General features: G+C 40.5%; 1 protein-coding gene across 1 annotated transcript in view; it reads right to left on the reverse strand.

Moving 5' to 3' along the window:
* The window catches only part of LOC137618240 (uncharacterized), a 406,446-nt gene that overhangs the window by 36,493 nt on the left and 348,291 nt on the right, over positions 1-21,662 (reverse strand). Inside the window, exons 6-13 of the mRNA XM_068348391.1 lie at positions 19,703-19,902; positions 16,857-17,035; positions 14,705-14,840; positions 13,762-13,857; positions 9,776-10,274; positions 8,866-9,494; positions 6,358-6,505; positions 5,165-5,377 (exon numbers count right to left, since the gene is read on the reverse strand). Coding sequence (XP_068204492.1) covers positions 5,165-5,377; positions 6,358-6,505; positions 8,866-9,494; positions 9,776-10,274; positions 13,762-13,857; positions 14,705-14,840; positions 16,857-17,035; positions 19,703-19,902 — 2,100 coding nt within the window. The remainder of the gene's footprint in view (positions 1-5,164; positions 5,378-6,357; positions 6,506-8,865; positions 9,495-9,775; positions 10,275-13,761; positions 13,858-14,704; positions 14,841-16,856; positions 17,036-19,702; positions 19,903-21,662) is intronic.

Raw genomic sequence — 21,662 nt, forward strand, 5'->3', positions numbered from 1 at the left:
AACTTTTAATTTCAAGATTTCCATAAGCAAACTGCACATCAATATATAAGCAGAATTCAAGAAGTGAATGCAGACAATCTAAAACAAATACCAGAAATCCACCACCAACCTATTTGACAGTACAATTAAATGTGTTGACATTCCCTAGAATCTAATTTTAATGTCAACGAAAGATAATGGGAAAAAAGTTAAACTATTACAGATACTTAATCTGTGATCTATTTTCCCTTCTGATAACTGGTACATTCTCCCAGGATATTATTTGCAATACTAGATACAATTCAATTCATATACACTCTTGTTTGTTTGTTTATTTGTACATGAGCATGGAAGCAATTGTGATTAACAATATCTCCCTCCTAATGTTCTGTGTAAAAGTAATTTTCGATTCAGAATTCTCATTGTGTTATTTTAAAATCACATTGCTGCCATTCAGTGCAGTATTTGCAAAATGAAAGCTTACAAAAAATACATTGCAAAACTTAAAATAGTTTGTCAAAAACTATAAAGCAAAACTTTTCATTACAAAAAATCTACCCCAAAATACTGTTAAAGATGAATACTTGTCTATTTCCAAATTCCAATACTGCTACCATTTGATTTTCCGAAGATATATATCTTAATGTATCTTTTTGGATATACATTTGGATAGCTATTGCAGATCAAAACCGATGGAAAATATTCTTATAAATGATTCCATATCAATAACTTATGAATGTATTAATTGTCTTATCCAGATCAAGCATTATAACTTCATTATAAAGACCTGAAAATCCTGTTACTGGTATCAAAAACACAATTATCCTAGCATAATAGCCTAGATAACCAATAAACTATAAGTTAAACTATTCTAAGATACTTTCATCGGACAAGGAACATCATACATACCCCCCCTTTTTTTTAAATATGTTACAAAGATTTGATATCTTATATAATTATAAATATTAGTCATTTGATAGGGTTATGATTTAAGCGATGCTGGAACAACCGTTAAAACTTACCGAGGTGATAAAAATTGTTGGTGTTTGTAGAGTGGGCTCCATCCACGATAGTTACCATATCACCCACTTTTACCCTAAACCTAGGACTTGCATTCTGGCTGAGGTGGGCGGTTGAGGCAGAGAATAAGACTCAAAGAATTCCGGTTTGTACAGTTAGGAAAAATAGAAATGGCTTTAAATAGGAGATTTACCCTTAAGAGCAAGTCACGAAAACCAATCTGGCTGGTTAACTTTCCTGGCATGTCAAAGCAGTTGGACCTATAAAAGGAGCCGGAGTGAGGACTCCTGTTAACCTCCTAATGACCTTGACAGAGATTTCACTAGTGTTAGGCTAAGCAGATAGTCATGGATATACTGTCCAAATGTATAGCCACTTATGAGAATAGGTTTAGATCCTCCCCCTTATCAGGGAGAATTGGGGAGACACCAATAAACAAATATGTTGCTCGATTATGGGGCCTACCAGCAACTAGCATCTGCTCCCGCATAAATTGGCATGACTGCTGCGCACCAAGTAAGAGGAAGAAAGAGGAAAAGAGCCAGACACTTATTTCTACTTCTAGAGCTGTCCTCTGAAGTCAACCTGTCACGACTCATGGTGTGGAGGAGTTGGAAGGTCTTATCGAGTGGGAAGGTCTCGGTGCATCTTGGAGAGTTGGAAGGTCTATGTGCTTTTCGGCAAATTGCAAGTCTCAGCGCGTGGGAGGGTCTCAGTGAGTTGGACGGTCCTGGTGGGTCTTGGCAAGGTGGAAGGTTTTGGAGAATCTTGGGGAACTGGAGGGTCTCGGGGCGTCGGAAGGTCTCGGCGGGTCCGGGTCTTGGAAGGTCTCGGCGGGTCCAGGTCTCGGAAGGTCTCGGCGGGTCCGGGTCTCGGAAGGTCTCGGCGGGTCCGGGTCTCGGAAGGTCTCGGCGGGTCCGGGTCTCGGAAGGTCTCGGCGGGTCCGGGTCTCGGGGCGTCGGAAGGTCTCGGCGGGTCCGGGTCTCGGGGCGTCGGAAGGTCTCGGCGGGTCCGGTCTCGGGGCGTCGGAAGGTCTCGGCGGGTCTGGGTCTCGGGGCGTCGGAAGGTCTCGGCGGGTCCGGGTCTCGGGCGTCGGAAGGTCTCGGCGGGTCCGGGTCTCGGGGCGTCGGAAGTTCTCGGCGGGTCCGGGTCTCGGGGCGTCGGAAGGTCTCGGCGGGTCCGGGTCTCGGGGCGTCGGAAGGTCTCGGCGGGCCTCGGGGCGTCGGAAGGTCTCGGCGGGCCTCGGGGTGTTGGAAGGTCTCGGCGGGCCTCGGGGCGTTGGAAGGTCTCGGCGGGCCTTGGAAGGTGTGGGCAGGTCTCGGGGCATTGGCATTGGAAGATCTTGGGGCGTTGGAAGATCTCAGTGGGTCTTGGGCAATGGAAGATATTGAAAGATCTAGAGGTGTTGGAAGATCTCAGCGCGTTGGCAGGTCTCAGGGCGTGTTGAGGTGTTGGAAGGTCTCTGTGGTTCTTGAGGCATTAGAAGGTCTCAGCGGGTCTATGGGCACTGGAGGGTCTTGAAGTGTTGGAAGGTCTTCTTGGAGCTTTAGAAGGTCTTCTTGGAGCTTTAGAAGATCTTGGTGGGTCTCAAAAATTTGGAGGGTTTCAGTGGGCCTTAGCGTGTGGGAGGGTCTCTGCAGGTTTTGGAACATGGGAGGGTTTTGGCAGGTTTCGGCGCGTGGGAAATCTTGGCACGTGGAAGGTTCTAGGGGGGTGGGAGGGTCTCTGCGGGTGGGGGCAGGTGGAAATCTCTTGGTGTATGGGAAGGTCTCGGTAGGTTCCTGTGCGAGATAATCTCGGCTTGTTGTGGGGACCTGGACATCTTGGGGGGACCTGGGCGCGCTGGGGGGACCTGGGCGCGTTGGGGGGACCGGGGCGCGTTGGGGAGACCTGGGCGCGTTGGGGAGACCTGGGCGCGTTGGGGGGACCTCTGCATATTAGGATATCTTCATACGTCGGGCTGGAGAAACGTGAAGAAATGAGTGCCCGGTGACCAACATCACAATCACAAGCTGAATAATCGCAAGTAATCAGACTGCATGGTGTCTGAATCTATGGGGCTGGTCACCTGGAGACTGGTGTCAAAGTCTGTGATGAACAGGTCTGCTGTAATCTTAATGCCCGTGCTGTCCGCATAAAGAAAAGCAACTTCATAGTACACTCCACCATAGTTGACCTCTTGCTGGTCAGTAGTCTTCCTAGAAGGTGTGGGCAATTTATATCTGGAACTCTTACGAAAAGTAAGGAGATGAGGATGAGGCCTCCTTCTTGACTTAATGTGCATGTGCTTGGTCCCGTATGAAACCAAGCACGGTTATCAGACACTTAAATACCTGTAGAGAGTATCGATAAATCTTCCTGGGCTGGGTCTGTTTCCGCACCGCCTCTCTCATGCCTAGAGAGAAGAGGTCGGTCAAAGTTTCAAGGGACTTCTGTCCGAGTGGTTTTCTTCATTGGTGACTACTACTACTACTGAGCAGTAGGGGTAATATGCGCAGGTTCCTCAGCCGTGGAAGACGTCTAAGATACAGGAGAACTGTGGTGGTGGGGGAGAATAGTGCAAGATTCTTTTAAAAATTACTAGGTCTCAGAGTCGTCAAAGATTCAGGGGCCTGCTACAAAGATATTGTGGCAAGAGTGGACATAGGTGTTTCCCCAACAGCAGAAGAGGATCCGTCTATGGTTGTTATGTGTAACGCCTCCTCAACAGGTGAAAGAGCATATGAGGAGCAAGAGAAGTCCTGGACGTCCTGACATTAGCCAGCCGCTTTAAAAGCTTTTCTGCAGATGGACTGCCATTAATTCCCAGAGAAGGCTATAACTTCCCCCAAGTCTTAATCCTTGTACATGGTGTCATCAATTGGTATAACAGTGAGCGAACTTCAAGGAAAAGAAAGAGGAGTACTACCTTCACAAGGGGAAGGAGATAATTCTGCTTTTTCTGAAGCATGCCCCATGCCAAGAAAGGGTCTCCTCCCTCCTAAATTTCTACACAAAACTAAGTCCTAGAGGAACCCAAAGAATACACAGGTCAAGAATCAGAAAGAGGGAAGAGCGAGTTTCTTCAGCTACAGCTTGGGTGCTCAAAAGTCACTTAGCCTTCTTATTCTTCTTCTTGCTGAACTTTCCCCACTGTAGATAATTTAGATGTCCTCTTGCATTCGGTATAAGGGTACTACTGCAAACGGTCATGACCCCCACAATTAAAATGAAAATGATCGAAAGACATCTTGCTCATAAACTTGCTAAAATTATGGCTAGTATTCATACTACCAAGAGCAAAATTTCGGTAAAAAAAAGAAGAAAACTAAAGCAACCAGTTTATGAGGGAGCAGAGAAGCGAGTCTGTACTGTCCTGTGGTCAAAGTGAATGAGAGTGCTCCATTGACTGTTGGGCGAGTGGGGCCTAACCACCGACAACATTATAAGTTTCAATGGCCTTCCTAGCTTTGCCCAAGTCATAATCATGTCAAAGGATGGTGGTTTGTATTTATGTAGGAACAAATAGGAAAAGTACTTGATAATGTACTACAATTATCTCACCAGCTTAGCAGTAGGGACAAACTAATAGAAAGATTCCGATAAGAGTCATAACAGTTTTGCACTTAAATACAAATTTTAAAAAAGTACAAGTGACAAAATTTGTCAGATGAGCAACAATTATTCTTATAAACAGAAATACCAACAATAAATTGTGGAAATATAATATAAATATATGATAGTATTTATCCCTCAAAGACGCAGGATGTTTTTTCAACAAACACTTCAGCCATATAAAGTAATAAAAACATGAGATGGTACATTTTTTTGGTGCAGTCTATTGAAGAATCAGTGGAATTTGGGTACTATTTGAATTAAATTGAGGTTGAGGATTGTGTTACAACTATGGTTCATTTGTGGCATATTATTTGGTGATGATCCAAAGGAGAAAAATATCAGCCAATCAAGTGTTTTGAGTAACAGAACCTGAAGCACACAAGGAAGCTAAACAGTATAGCATTTATCGCTCAAAGACACAGGAAGTTTGTTGAACATACACTTTAACCATAAAAAGTAAGGAAAACAGGAGTCATACAATATGACCCAGAGGAGCAAAATATCATCCAATCAAGTGCATCGAATAACAAAACCTTTAGCACACATGGAAGCTAAACAGGATACTCACCATCATGGCAGTAAGTGCCCGTGTACCCATGCGGACAGCGACACGTGTCGGGGGCAATGCAGACTCCGCCATTCATGCAACCGCGTCCGCAATCAGCCTGTTCGCATCTCCTGCCTCTCCAGCCTCCCCTGCAGTGGCAGACTCCTCCGTAAAGGCACATTCCCCCGTTTAGACAGCCACCACCGCACTCACGCTCGTTTTGCATGAACTGATCTGTCACAACAACATAAAACAGTCGGCATGAAGGGTTATAGTCAATTCTTTTTAGTGAGGCAGATTTGCACCGACTCGCAGGGGTGCCCTTTTAACTCGCAAATGTTTCCTGATCGCTGATTGGTTGGACAAGATAATTCTAACCAATCAGCGATCAGGAAACTTTTCTGAGCTAAAAGGGCACCGCTGCGAATCGGTGCAAATGCGCCTCATTAAACAAAATTGAGTAGTGATATCCACTTTCAAGTTTTGTATAAAATACTGAGCTGGGGATTCTTGAGGATTTCAATTTCTTAGGAGCTAGGTTACAACAGCAAGAGAATTTATATTTCCTTGGAGCTTGATAACAATAACATGCCTGAGATCCTTATAGTTCACGGAGACCATGCGTTCAAAAATTAAAATTTAATTAAAATGCTCCAAATGAAGTTTCAAGCAGACAATTAATTATGGAGCAATGATGAATACTGCTGATGCAAGAGCTTCACATTTGACCATCACAACTGCTTAAATCCATTACAGTGTAATGCATTACCTCCCACCTCAAAACACTCTAGAAGTTTTATTCCAGCTGTTACCAAGTTGTGGAATGATCTTCCTAATCGGGTGGTTGAATCAGTAGAAGTTCAAAACTTCAAAGTTGGAGCAAATGCTTTTTTGTTGACCAGGCGGACACGAGTCTTTTTATAGTTTATTTATGACATATTTGTTTTTGATGTTGTTAATTGTTTATATATGACATGTCTGTTTTGACGTTGTTACTTATTTTAGAATGATTTATTGTTAATTTGTTCTCTTCATTTATTTATTTCCTTATTTCCTTTCCTCACTGGGCTATTTTTCCCTGTTGGAGCCCCTGGGCTTATAGCATCTTGCTTTTCCAACTAGGGTTGCAGCTTGGATAGTAATAATAATAATAACTGAACATTAACATAAGTCGAAACAAAACGTTATGCAACACCCCCACCTCACTCTCTTACGTTTATTAGTGTGATGATGTCTCATGCGGTGCTGGTGATGATAATGGTAACTCCACTTGCGATTCCAAGAAGAAGCTGTTTTTTTGGCTGTGGCAGCAGGCCTTTCCTCCGGGGGCATAACTTCGTTTAGGTCTCTGCCCTCCTGAGGCTGTTGGGGGAAATGTAGGGTAAATGGGAAATGTTATGAAAAGATATGGAAATGAATTAAGAGTTCAATTACATTTGTTTTTGTTTCAGTAATATGGAAATATTAACGTTACGTAGATTTCCATGGCGACATATGACCCCACTGAGAGATCACCAGTTTAGCTCGATAGAATTGCCCTTTGGAGGAAAATAAAAACTTTGATAAATCTGGACGAAGAAAGGCTTTTTACCTAAAAGATTCTTTGACTTTTAATAAGTTTAATAAACTCGATTTTATTTATATTGATTTAAAAAGACAAGAGCTCAATAACGAATGTACGGGTGAAAAGGGGACATTTAAACTTGGGGACAAAAAGATCGTTAATAGAAGAAATTCTCGTTTAAGTACTAGATGAAATATTTTTATCAATGTACTAACCAGAAATCAACCAACATTGCAAAGATTCAATGACATTTATATAATAAGAAAATAACTGAAAAACGAAAAAAAAAAACAATCGCAAGCCATTTAAAAGTTAGGTATATCTATGATTTCTTCAGTCACCATCAAGATAATTACACTTACGTTGGAGCAATCGTGACTTCATTTTGAATATAAATATACACACACTAAAAATGTTATTCTATTGCAACATTCGAAACCTCTAGAGGAAACTTAGAATATTACAATAAAACTGTATACGTGAATAATTAAAGACTATGTACATACAGGCAAATGCGTAACTGTGGTTGTGTTTCGTGTATGTACACAAACATGTTATGAATATCATATACATATAAATATATATATATATATATATATATATATATATATATATATATATATATATATATATATATATATGAGAGAGAGAGAGAGAGAGAGAGAGAGAGTGAGAGAGAGAGAGAGAGAGAGAGAGAGAGAGAGAGAGAGAGAGAGAGCAATCAAACTACTGTAGCATTCCAAGAAAATATTACATAATTCTTCAAAATAACAAAAGTAAAAAAAAAAAAAAAAAGACGTATGCTCTTGTGTTTCATGCATGTATACATACACAAACATGCTATAAATACATGTAGCAATCAAACGCGCATTCAGCGAAATTATTACAAAATTATTCGAAATAGTTAAAAGCAAAAAACTAAACCAATAAACAATGAAATCACCGATACGTGGAAAGGAGAGTGGTCATTACTTGAACATCACGAGTGTGTGTATTCAAAGGATAAAAGAGACTAGCGAAACAGCAGAATTGGATCACCGAAGTGGAAACGTAATTTTGGATATGGCTGTGGATTTAAAACGAACAATTTCTTCATCACTTTTATTTATTTTGCCTTTTTTCCTTTTTTTTTTTTTTTGTTTTGGATTTTTTTTTTTTTTTTTTTTTTGGTAAGCGCTTCAATGAACGGGATTTCAAAACAGAGATTTGTTAGAATAGAGATGTATCATTACTGCAAATGTTATAACTTTCGTATTTTTTTATTATTATTATTTTCGTTTAATAGAAGCTCTTTGGAAAAGTTTATTTGAATTAACAACAGAATTTATTTCCTAATTTATTTTCCCTTTGCCACGGTTAAAATTGAATTGGGAAAGTTATAAAAAAAAAAAAAAAGACTTACTGCATCTAAGTTACACGAGTGATGACTTGTTCTAACTTATCTGGGCATATATCTTGTAGAGCATTTTAAAGGTTATACTTAAATCAATTTCTTTTTTAATGTATCATCTCTTTAAAACCTATATTACTTAAACTTGGCATTAAAAGTAATGAACAAGTATAAAATAAAAATAATTGAAAGAATTAAAACTTATTTTTCTTTACTTATGTAAAAAAAAAAAGTTAATTCCCAACTGATTTTATCCATCTACTAAGGTAAATCTTTAAGGTCACCATATGATAAAAAAAAAACCCAAGACGAGATTATGCAATTATAAAATTAATTCAACTGATTTTGTCCATCTGTTAAGGTAAATCTTTAAGGTCACCATATGATAAAAAAACCCAAGACAAGATTATGCAATTATAAAATTAATTCAACTGATTTTGTCCATCTGTTAAGGTAAATATCTTTAAGGTCACCATATGATAAAAAAACCCAAGACAAGATTATGCAATTATAAAATTAATTAATCTGATTTTGTCCATCTACTAATGTAAATTTCTAAGGTCACAAGATGATAAAAAAAATACTAGGGCAAAATCATGCAATTAAAAAATTATCGATTTAGTCAATACTCTAACGTAAATCTTTAAAGACACCAGATAGAAAAAATACTAGGACGAAATTATGCCAACATATATCTCAAATATTGTTTTTCAAAGTTTAATCATCATGGGTAAATATACAAGTGTGAAATAAACATGACGTTCTCACCATCCAAACCGATTTAGAGGCAGTGTGATCCGATTTCAAGGGTTTTAGGAGTTTAGTCTCTGAATAAAACCTCTGCGTATCGTTGAGGTAATTTCTCTCCTGCACGGGTTCCACGGGACTTCCCGCGTTGATCACTGTTGTGGGGAAGAGTGGATGCATTTGGACATGCTTCGGCGTCGTCATCATTATAGGAGGGAGAGGTGGTGGAGGAGGAGATGGCGATGTGGCCACAACACCCATTGGCCGGTCGTTCTCGGACGTCGTGACGGATGGCAAGATAACATTTGTCGTGGTGACATAGGGAATGTTCTGCATCATGATCTCCTTCTGGTATTGAACTCTGGCTTCTTCAGGTGGGTCCCATAGCGTTGGAGACGGGGTCTCGGGTTCTAACAAGCTCGGTGGTGTAGATGGAGTGGTTGGGGCTTCCGTCATGGTCGTCGGTACCTTGCTGGATGGGGTTGTTGATGGGCATGGCTGCAGGTTACATGCTTTCTGTTCCTGGGTTTCAATTCCGGAGTGGACACATTCCTCGAGGTTTACCTGACCTTGGAGGCACCTGTACGAGCGGATGCGAACGCCTCCGTCGCATGATGTAGAGCACCCTGACCATACCGACCAAGTCAAAACTGTCGAAAAGGAAACTAAAAAGGTAATGCAATGCTTAGCAAAGTGAAAAACAATAAAAGAAAAGCTATCTTCGGATAAAGGATCATAGACTTATAGCTAACATAACCTTTACTTTGGAACAAGAGGCTCACTGGTAAAGTAAGTAACTTGAAGGTTTATATAATTTATATAGATCACTGGAACTTGAAGAGGGTGCCTTCACTCATTCACTGAAGTGAACCTTTTAAAATTTAATACCAATCTAAATCATGTCAACAAAGAAAAGTGTCTTCCTACTTACCAAATCTTCCATTCCCTTCTAGAACACCTGATCCTTCAATAAGATCCTCATCATCAGTTGCTCCTGTAGAGGAGGGAAGAACCCCATGTTCAGCCTCTGCAATGCCTCCCCCTGCCTCCCCATCGGGTCCTTTACCAGGCATTTCTTTCATCTCGCTGCGCCTGTCTTCTTCTACATCATTCTCCGCGCTCTGGGGCTCTACTTCTTCTGCGTGAGTGGAAGGAGGACTTTCCCAGTCGGAGGTGCCTGGAATTCTGTCTTCCGCAAAATCTCCGTAGTCGTCGTACACATAATTGGGGTAGAGATCGTACGCTTCTGGACCCAAATCGTCATAATCTTCACCTTCTTCGTACTCGTCATCGTAGTCTCCTCCATCGTCATAGTGGTCATAATCATATTCGTCAGAGGCTCCTCCATTGTAAGGGGGGTGAACGACTGGGAAAATGTGGTTGTTCTGCTCTTGCTGCATGACCAGCCCGAGGGGTCGGCCAGTATCCTGCTGTGGGAAATCATTAACAAATTCAAAATTTAATCTAACATGCGATTGGATTTTCTGCACTATTGAATGTAGCATACATGCAAAAGAAAACTAAAGGCTGTTGATAATTTTGCACTACTGAATGTAACACCCAGGCAAAAATTATACTGCCTATAATAATAAAACTATATAAAGTGTATAAAACTTTACTTAAGAATGAGCAAGTTGGTCTTATTAAGTCGATTTAATAATAACTATCCAAAGTTTAAAGGCTACTCAAGGTTGGTAAAGTCAATGGACAGGCCATAGCTCAGTCGCACAATGCCCAGGAGACCGAACTTGTACATAAATGATTTATGTCCAAACGCTCATTCCACCCCATCTAGGACTGAGGAGGACCTGGGACTAGGTGAAGACCAAGTAAGATCACTGATGATTTAGTAGCCAAGTTTATTTACTATTTCTACATGAAAACATGTTAGTAAAATTGGTATCCAGCAAGTAAAATGAAGGTAAACCACATGCCTCACCCTGAGAGAAAACCTATCCCTAGCTCGATATTAGTTTAAGGAAGTATTCACTCATGAAATCGATCCTTAGTTTAGCTTGCCTCTATATTGTGAGTAACCAGATTCCACTAAGGTACCACAAAGTTTACAAGCTGAATAACAGCTAAATTTGATTTGTCATATTTTCTTAGCCAAGGCACAAAGTTTATTCAAGTCACCCCTTCATTCTTCCTCGGTCAAAATAAAAGTACCTACCAATAAGGAAATCTTGATAGATTATAAGGAAGAGCAGTAACATGACAACATCTAGTGGCTATTGAATGAACTGTATCCCCCATGTTCTAGATAAGAATGTAATACAAATCTAAATTCTGAGGTATTCAAACAAAGATTCATATTAATTCGTCTTAAATACCAATACTCCCTGATATTCTAATGATAATAATGATAATGGCATATCCAGACGTCACAACGTACCACCAGGCATGTTCTGACGTATCCCTAAGTCATCGCAGCGTAGGGTTAAATATTTTAGAGGGGAGAAATTTGGATGGATACAAGTAAAAAAAAAATGCTCAACAAGACGAATGAAAAAAGAACCTATACAGAAATAAATACGAGGATGCTATAAGCAAATCTCACTGATGACAATCATCCACTCTTTCATTTAAATAGTTTTATTGGCTTTCTTCTTCTAAAAGGTACTATCAATTCTCGGTACAGTTGATGCTTTTAAATTACTAATAACCAGTTCGTCGGTACCCTCAATGTTTTAATACAGTTATTATTTCTTAAATGTCTCAGAAGTTTTTATAGGGCCAAATATGGAAACCTAAGTGATGTAAATGTAAATTCAACTGTCGTTTTCCATCTATTCACACAATATTTTTATTATAGTTTTATAATTTTGCTGTCTGTCTTTTACGAACTTCCTTTTTTTTCGTCGAGATGATGTCATATTACATGTATTCTAGTCTTCCTTTAAAAACTATAGATGGACCAGGAGCCGCCACATTACCAGTTGCTTAAATTATTGAAACATTTGACGGTACTCGGTTTATATCATTTGTTTGCATCAAAAGACTCCCATCTGACTCTTCCCGGCATCCAGTCGATACGAAAGCCTCTTCCCGGCATCCAGTCGCTACGAACGCCTCTTCCCGGCATCCAGTCGATACGAACGCCTCTTCCCGGCATCCAGTCGCTACGAACGCCTCTTCCCGGCATCCAGTCGATACGAACGCCTCTTCCCGGCATCCAGTCGATACGAACGCCTCTTCCCGGCATCCAGTCGATACGAACGCCTCTTCCCGGCATCCAGTCGATACGAACGCCTCTTCCCGGCATCCAGTCGATACGAACGCCTCTTCCCGGCATCCAGTCGATACGAACGCCTCTTCCCGGCATCCAGTCGATACGAACGCCTCTTCCCGGCATCCAGTCGATACGAACGCCTCTTCCCGGCATCCAGTCGATACGAAAGCCTCTTCCCGGCATCCAGTCGATACGAAAGCCTCTCCCCGGCATCCAGTCGATACGAAAGCCTCTTCCCGGCATCCAGTCGATACGAAAGCCTCTCCCCGGCATCCAGTCGATACGAAAGCCTCTTCCCGGCATCCAGTCGATACAAAAGCCTCTCCCCGGCATCCAGTCGATACAAAAGCCTCTTCCCGGCATCCAGTCGATACAAAAGCCTCTCCCCGGCATCCAGTCGATACAAAAGCCTCTTCCCGGCATCCAGTCGATACAAAAGCCTCTTCCCGGCATTCAGTCGATACAAAAGCCTCTTCCCGGCATTCAGTCGATACAAAAGCCTCTTTCCCATATTCAGTAGATATAAAAGGCTCTTCCCGGCATCCAGTCGATACAAAAGCCTCTTCCCGGCATCCAGTCGATACAAAAGCCTCTTCCCGGCGGTCAGTCGATACAAAAGCCTCTTCCCGGCGGTCAGTCGATACTAAAGCCTCTTCCCGGCGGTCAGTCGATACTAAAGCCTCTTCCCGGCGGTCAGTCGATACAAAAGCCTCTTCCTGGCATTCGTCGTTACAAAAGCCCCTTCCCGGCCTCTAGTCGATACAAAAGCCTCTTCCCGCCATCCAGTCGATACAAAAGCCTCTTCCCGCCATCCAGTCGATACAAAAGCCTCTTTCCCATATTCAGTAGATACAAAAGCCTCTTCCCGGCATTCGTCGATATAAAAGCCCCTTCCCGGCATCCAGTCGATACGAAAGCCTCTTCCCGGCATCCAGTCGATACAAAAGCCTCTTTCCCATATTCAGTAGATATAAAAGGCTCTTCCCGGCATCCAGTCGATACAAAAGCCTCTTCCCGGCATCCAGTCGATACAAAAGCCTCTTCCCGGCATTCAGTCGATACAAAAGCCTCTTCCCGGCGGTCAGTCGATACTAAAGCCTCTTCCCGGCGTTCAGTCGATACAAAAGCCTCTTCCTGGCATTCGTCGTTACAAAAGCCCCTTCCCGGCCTCTAGTCGATACAAAAGCCTCTTCCCGCCATCCAGTCGATACAAAAGCCTCTTCCCGCCATCCAGTCGATACAAAAGCCTCTTTCCCATATTCAGTAGATACAAAAGCCTCTTCCCGGCATTCATCGATATAAAAGCCCCTTCCCGGCATCCAGTCGATACGAAAGCCCCTTCCCGGCATCCAGTCGATACGAAAGCCTCTTCCCACCATCCAGTCGATACAAAAGCCTCTTCCCACCATCCAGTCGATACAAAAGCCTCTTCCCGGCATCCAGTCGATACAAAAGCCTCTTCCCGGCATCCAGTCGATACAAAAGCCTCTTCCCGGCATCCAGTCGATACAAAAGCCTCTTCCCGGCATCCAGTCGATACAAAAGCCTCTTCCCGGCATCCAGTCGATACAAAAGCCTGAAAATTTGATTGGAGCGAGAAACCGCTTCATAATGTCCCTCGCTGTGCTAGACCTCGGCAGCTTCAGAGCCATTCGCCTCTTTACCGTTCTTAATTAGCTACTCACCTGCAAGGTTTCATCAATGATGGGAATCGGCTCTGGCTTGCACTGCTTAGCCACGGCGTCGGATGATCTACTGATTATAAACTGTTCCATTTCGCCCTGATGAGGAATGAAAGGTGGGTAAAATTGTATTAGTATAAAATATTAACGGATTAATCACATACGTCACATACAATTACATGCATATACACCCACATATTCATATAAAACACACAAATATATACATATATAAATCACATGCATCATATATAACTCCCATGCATCACATACAAATCACATATCATATGTACATCACACAAACATGGTATATAACCACATATATCATATATGAATCACTAAAAATATCGTATATAACCCCATACCTCATATATAAATCACATATGCATTTAAATACACACAAAAACACACATCCTCCACATACATAAAGACACAGCATACACTACATATATATCACATAAATCACACACTCATTTATATGCTATCATACTTAATTTTATATTCAAGTCATTTCCTATTTATCAAAAGACAGGCAACCGCTTGGCAAATTACAACTAAAGTTACTCATACGGTTTCTTAGGAGCAAGAGTCAGTGCTTGGGAAGGATACCGTTTGTCAGGCAATTAACATCAAGAACTGATCTTCTGCGTCTAGTATGGAACCCCCCCCCCTCTCTCTCTCTCTCTCTCTCTCTCTCTCTCTCTCTCTCTCTCTCTCTCTCTCTCTCTCTCCACTATTTATTTCGTAAACAAAAACTTTCTTTATAAATGAAAAGTACTTTAATCTTCGTTTTGTTCTCCAAAAGGTTTAACAAAAAAAAATAGTCAATACAATAAGCAAAGACAAGAGACATAAATCAACAGGTTCAAAACTGTCACTTCATGAAATTTCCGAACTCATGAATTTAAGCCGAAGTAAAGATAATTTTCATTTACAATACCAAATTTACCTCGTAGCTCCTTCCAGGCATCCCACCAACGTACAGCAAGGTATCCATCGGGATTTGCAAAGTCGACCGACGTAGGACCTGTCGACTTATCCATCGACAGTCGACGTACACCTGGATGGCGTTGTCTTCCATGACACTGGTGGGAGAGATGAAATAATATTTGAAGTTTTTATATGTAAAATATGTTTAGGAAATAAAAGTCATCTTGGGGTTTACGCTATTTCAAAGATGAAAGTCACGAGAAGCCAACAAAATCAAGATAAACTATGTTAATGCCAAAGGTCAAGGTCCAGGTCAAGGTCGAGCTAAAGATCGAGAACTGGGCTCTACCGACTACCCCTCTGGTTGTAATTGGTCACACAGGCACAAGAAGCCAACAGAATCAATATAAACACTCATATGTTAAGGTCAAAGGTCAAGGTGAAGGTCGAGCAAAAGATCGAGAAATAGGTTGCCGTGGCGGAGGTCTGCGCTCTACTGAATGCCCCTCGAGTTGTAATTGGTTACAATAAGTCACGAGAAGCCAACAGAATCAATATAAACTTTCATGTTAAGGTCAAAGGTCAAGGTTGAGCTAAAAGTCGAGAAATAGGCTGGCGTGGCGGAGGTCTGCGCTCTACTGAATGCACCTCTAGTAATATAACACAATGAGGCACGATTAGCCAAAATGATCAAAATAATATATTTTCTTGACAAAAATCAACAGTAAAATAACCCAAAAATTAACCAATATTAATTCGCTGATTAAAAAGAGGCCATACTATTACACGAAGTCAATTGATCAAAGTGAGTGTTATTAAAAAGGTGGTTTGCATAGCAACTAATTAGCATTGATTGGTGAGGCAGCGCCTCACAGAGAAGGGTTTAATGAGATGATTATATATTCATTGACCTCATTTGCTGATTAATATTTGTTTAAATTCAAGGATTTTCCACAATTTTTACCTAATCCCACCTTTAATCATTACCATCATCATCATTATTATTAATTTTTGTAATTATTGTTAGCTATTTTTATTTGCTAAGCCACAACCCTAGCTGGATAAGCAGGATGCAAAAAGGGCAAGGGCTCCGACCGGGAAAAATAGCCTAATGAGGAAAGGAAATAAGGAAATAAACTACAAGAGAAGTAGTTAACAATTAATATAAAACATTTTAAGAACAGTAACATAAAAAAAACCCGCTGGCGAGATGACTTAGACCAACATAAGCAACAGCGGCACAGAATAGCTTGCGATAGAAGTGTGTGGAGGAACCTGGGGAAGGCCTACATCCAACAAAGGACTTTTGAAGGCTGAAATGATGATGAACATCAAAATAAAACCTTTCATATATAAATTATGAAAAAAATGAACAGAATAGGATACAACAGTGTGCCCGAGTGTACAACTAAGCAAGAGAACTCCAACCCAACAAAGCAGAAGACCACGGCCAGAGGCCATGGCACTACCCCAAGACCAGGGAACAACGGTCTGATTTTGGAGTGTCCCTCTCCTAGAAGAGCCGTTCACCCCCCGCCAAAGATATTTTTATTATATACAATTACCTTTTTAATTTGCAAATAATTTTTATATGATATAGCACTTTTTAATTTCTAAAAGAAAACAGAAAACATAACGAAAACACGAAAGATATCTATAATTATTTATAGCCTGACTTCCCATAAAGCTTTTTATCTCAAGTTTAAAACGAGAAAAGTTGAAATTAAGTTCTTTAAGATGTCACAAAAAGAGAGAGAGAGAGAGAGAGAGAGAGAGAGAGAGAGAGAGAGAGAGAGAGAGAGAGAGAGAGGGGGACAGAGAGAGAGAGAGAGAGAGAGAGGGGGACAGAGAGAGAGAGAGAGAGAGAGGGGGACAGAGAGAGAGAGAGAGAGAGAGAGACAGAGAGAAAGAAAGAAAGAGAAAGACAGAAAGAAAGAAAGAGAAAGAAAGAGGAAGAAAGAAAGAGAAAGAAAGAAAGAAAGAAAGAAAGAAAGAAAGAGAGAAAGAAAAAAAAGAGAAAGAAAAAAAAGAGAACGAAAGAGAGAGAGAGAGAGAGAGAGAGAGAGAGAGAGAGAGAGAGAGAGAGAGAGAGAGAGAGAGAGAGAGAGAAGGAAAGAGAAAGAGAAATAAATTCAAAATCAACGAACAGAGCAAAATTTCACGACTCTCACCTTATGGCTAACTGGTGCCAATGTCCATCGGTTAGATTGACGTTGATTGGAGCCACGTTGATCTGCAGCACGTCATCCGAAGTCGTAGGTCCCGTGTGTAGGAGCTCGAGGCCTGAGCCCAGGCCTAGGCCCAGATAGACCTCTCCCTCGTAGGCACGGTGCATGATGAATAGCATTCCCTGTGAAGTCATTCAATATACATCAAGCGAGTGAAATTTCATATGAAAAAATCCACTAAAAACCACTTACTATAGTCTTTTAGCGATGCATATTTGCACCGACTCGCAGCGGTGCCCTTTTAGCTCTGAAAAGTTTCCGGATCGCTGATTGGTTGGACAAGATAATTCTAACCAATCAGCGATCAGGAAACTTTTCCCAGCTAAAAGGGCACCGCTGCCAGTCGGTGCAAATATGCATCGCTAAAAGAAATGGACTACAGCTATGCATTTACAATTAAAGCGATATCTCTTATAATTTTTTATTCAGAAATTGAAATATTCTTCAGCAATAAACCACAAATTATAATGTCAGAGTAATGAAAGTAAGTTGAACAGCTTAAAAAAAGTATATTATCATCATTATTATTATCATTATTATTATTATTACTATTATTATTACTAGCCAAGCTACAACCCTATAGTCCATTTCTTTTAGCGATGCAGATTTGCACCGACTCGCAGCGGTGCCCTTTTAGCTCGGAAAATTTTCCTGATCGCTGATTGGTTAGAATGATCTCGTCCAACCAATCAGCGATCCGGAAACTTTTCCGAGCTAAAAGGGCACCGCTGCGAGTCGGTGCAAATCTGCATCGCTAAAAGAAATGGACTATAGTTGGAAAAGCAAGATGCATATGTGTAAGTCACACACATATAAACGCACACATTTGCCCAGAATTTAATTCCGGACGAGGTCTCGGAAATAAGGTCTGTACAATCTGTGTGAGAGTGTGTGTGTGTGTGTGTGTGTGTGTGTGTGAGAGAGTGTGTGTGTGTGTGGCTTACACATGCAAATATACTTTATTTTAAGTTGTTTAACTTACTTTCTCTTAACAGAGCATTATAATTTGGGGCTTATTGCTGAAGAATATTCCAATTTCTGAATAAATTTAAGAGATATTGCTTTAATGGTAAATGCATAGCTAGTAATTCTTTTGAGTAGAGCTTTTTATTGTACTTGAATTTGAAAATTTCGTAGGGGATAACTATATAATTTTGATAAAAATTTATGTCTAAATTAGCCTACATATTACAAGCAAATACTTTAAAATGTTGATTAGGAATATTATTAAATATATTTCAATCAATATCAACATTATTTCTAGAAACTGTAGAATTCACGAAACTTTAAATTCAATTTTAGGAAAATATCCTTAACTTTTGACATAATTTCACTAGGATTACATTATAAATATTAATTATAAATGATTTTATGATTAGAACAGTTCTTCGATTATAGATTATATTTGTTACAGGAAACATGAGAATTGAAAGCTAAAAGTGGGTTTACACAGTCGAACGGATGGTCGAACGCAGTTCGAGGGACAAGTTTTTGAAGTGATGTTTGAAGAATGAACGAGATATTTGGTTGTCGAATACGTACGTCGAACGGTTCGAAGAATGTCTGATCTCGCCTGACTTTTTGAGGGCGGGGCTTCATTGACCACCAAAGCTTAGGCATTTGTGGTTGATTCCCCCTTCTTCGAACCGTTTGACAAGCAGGTTTGACTACCGGGTTCGATGATTCGTTCCAAAACCAGGTTCGACGAACCGTTCCAAAACCAGGTTCGACGAACCGTTCCAAAACCAGGTTCGACGAACCGTTCCAAAACCAGGTTCGACGAACCGTTCCAAAACCAGGTTCGACGAACCGTTCCAAAACCAGGTTCGACGAACCGTTCCAAAACCAGGTTCGACGAACCGTTCCAAAACCAGGTTCGACGAACCGTTCCAAAACCAGGTTCGACGAACCGTTCCAAAACCAGGTTCGACGAACCGTTCCAAAACCAGGTTCGACGAACCGTTCCAAAACCAGGTTCGACGAACCGTTCCAAAACCAGGTTCGACGAACCGTTCCAAAACCAGGTTCGACGAACCGTTCCAAAACCAGGTTCGACGAACCGTTCCAAAACCAGGTTCGACGAACCGTTCCAAAACCAGGTTCGACGAACCGTTCCAAAACCAGGTTCGACGAACCGTTCCAAAACCAGGTTCGACGAACCGTTCCAAAACCAGGTTCGACGAACCGTTCCAAAACCAGGTTCGACGAACCGTTCCAAAACCAGGTTCGACGAACCGTTCCAAAACCAGGTTCGACGAACCGTTCCAAAACCAGGTTCGACGAACCGTTCCAAAACCAGGTTCGACGAACCGTTCCAAAACCAGGTTCGACGAACCGTTCCAAAACCAGGTTCGACGAACCGTTCCAAAACCAGGTTCGACGAACCGTTCCAAAACCAGGTTCGACGAACCGTTCCAAAACCAGGTTCGACGAACCGTTCCAAAACCAGGTTCGACGAACCGTTCCAAAACCAGGTTCGACGAACCGTTCCAAAACCAGGTTCGACGAACCGTTCCAAAACCAGGTTCGACGAACCGTTCCAAAACCAGGTTCGACGAACCGTTCCAAAACCAGCTCGACGAACCGTTCCAAAACCAGCTCGACGAACTGTTCGACTACCGGTTAGACGAACCATTCGAAAACCGGTTCGACGAACCGTTCGACTACCGGTTAGACAAACCGTTCGAAAACCGGCTCGATGAACCATTCGAAAACTAGGTTCGACGAACCGTTCGATGAACCATTTGACCGTGTATACCACGCTTAAGAATGTAGTCTCTTCAACAAACCATATTCCCTAGATCAGGCCTGATGGTAATCAGGATGGAAAACTCTTTAGGGAAGCCATCTGGAAAAATATCCTTCGTGTGGACCAAAAGAGGTCGATTTTTAACGGCCCTCCAGGAGCCAGGTCGCGTGCTCGATTCCCGCCAACCAAATTTGGGCGGTTTGTATTGCTTGTCTGGAAGATGCAGAACATCCAGCGTTCCTGGAATTTGAAATAAATTGAAATAAAATGACACTTCCAGCTTTACTAGAATTTGAAATAGATTTAAACAAAATGACACTTCCAGCGTTACTAGAATTTGAAATAGATTTAAACAAAATGACACTTCCAGAGTTCCTAGCATTTGAAATACATTTAAACAAAATGACACTTCCAGCACTCCCAGAATTTGAATTGGATTTAAACAAAATGACACTTCCAGAGCTCCTAAAATTTGAAATAGATTTAAACAAAATGACACTTCCAGCGTTACTAGAATTGAAAAATATTTTAACAAAATGAAACTTCCAGCGTTTCTGGAATTTGAAATAGATTTACACAAAATGACACTTTCAGCGTTCCTAGAATTTGAAATAGATTTAAACAAAATGACACTTCCAGCGTTCCTAGATTTTGAAATAGATTTAAACAAAATGACACTTCCAGCGTTCCTAGAATTTGAAATAGATTTAAACAAATTGACACTTCCAGCATTCCTAAAATTTGAAATAGATTTAAACAAAATGACACTTCCAGCATTCCTGGAATTTGAAATAGATTTAAACAAAATGACACTTCCAACATTCCTGGAATTTGAAATTGATTTAAGCAAAATGACACTTCAAGCGTTACTAGAATTTAAAATCTATTTAAACAAAATGACACTTCCAGCATTCCTGGAATTTGAAATAGAAATAAACAAAATGAAACATCCAGCGTTCCTGGAATTTGAAATGGATATAAACAAAATGACACTTCCAGCGTTCCTGGAATTTGAAACAGAATTAAATAAAACGGAAGCAATACCTCCAGCATTCCTGGAATCTGAAATAGAATTAAACAAAATGGAAAGAAAATATTTCCAAACCAAACCCTTCCCTCGTATCCGTAGTTCTCCAACTTCTTTCGAGAAGGGGGATAAAAGTTACAGGCCCAGAAGTGCTGCTTGAATTGCTTCTGGAATTCTTTGGAGGACGACAAAAGGTTCCAAAATTGTCGAGGAAATTGAAGATAAATGTCTCAACTGTGGAAGGGACTTTGAGCACAGGTCTGAGGTTTTTGCCAATTCAAACTTTTTTTTTTTTTTTTTTTACCAATTTATTTTTTGGACTATATATATATGATCAGCATCGTTGATAATAAAATAAATGTCCAGATATTGAAGATTCTAAAATATATCAAGAAACTCTTTTAGTGTAAATATGGGTAGCATCGTCGATAGAAAAAAAATCCAGATATTGAAGATTATAATATATTTTTAGAAAACTTATTTTAAAAGGTATATTTGGAAAGCATCGCTGATAATAGAAAATTGTCCAGATATTGACGATTATAATATATATTAAAAAACTTATGGGAAATATAGGTGGCATCGTTGATAATAGAAAAAAATTCCAGATATTGAAAATTATAATATCAAGAAAATTCAATTTAGGTAAATATGGTCAGCATCACTGATAGAAAAAAAAAGGCCAGATATTGAAGATTATAATATATATCTAGAAAACTTTTTTTTTTAAAGGTAAATTTTGGTAGCATCGTTCATAATGAAAAAAAAAATTCCAGATATTGAAGTTTATAATATATATCAATAATTTTTTTTGGGATAAATATGGTCAGCATCGCTGATAATAGAAAATTTTCCACATATTGAAGATTATATATATAAAGAAACTCTTTCCATCGTAAATATGGGTAGCATCGTTGATAATAGAAAAAACAAAAATTACTGCCAACATCTTTTCCTCAGATAGCATCTACAA

Source organism: Palaemon carinicauda, chromosome 24 (genome assembly GCF_036898095.1).
Source record: "Palaemon carinicauda isolate YSFRI2023 chromosome 24, ASM3689809v2, whole genome shotgun sequence".
Lineage (NCBI taxonomy): Eukaryota > Metazoa > Arthropoda > Malacostraca > Decapoda > Palaemonidae > Palaemon > Palaemon carinicauda.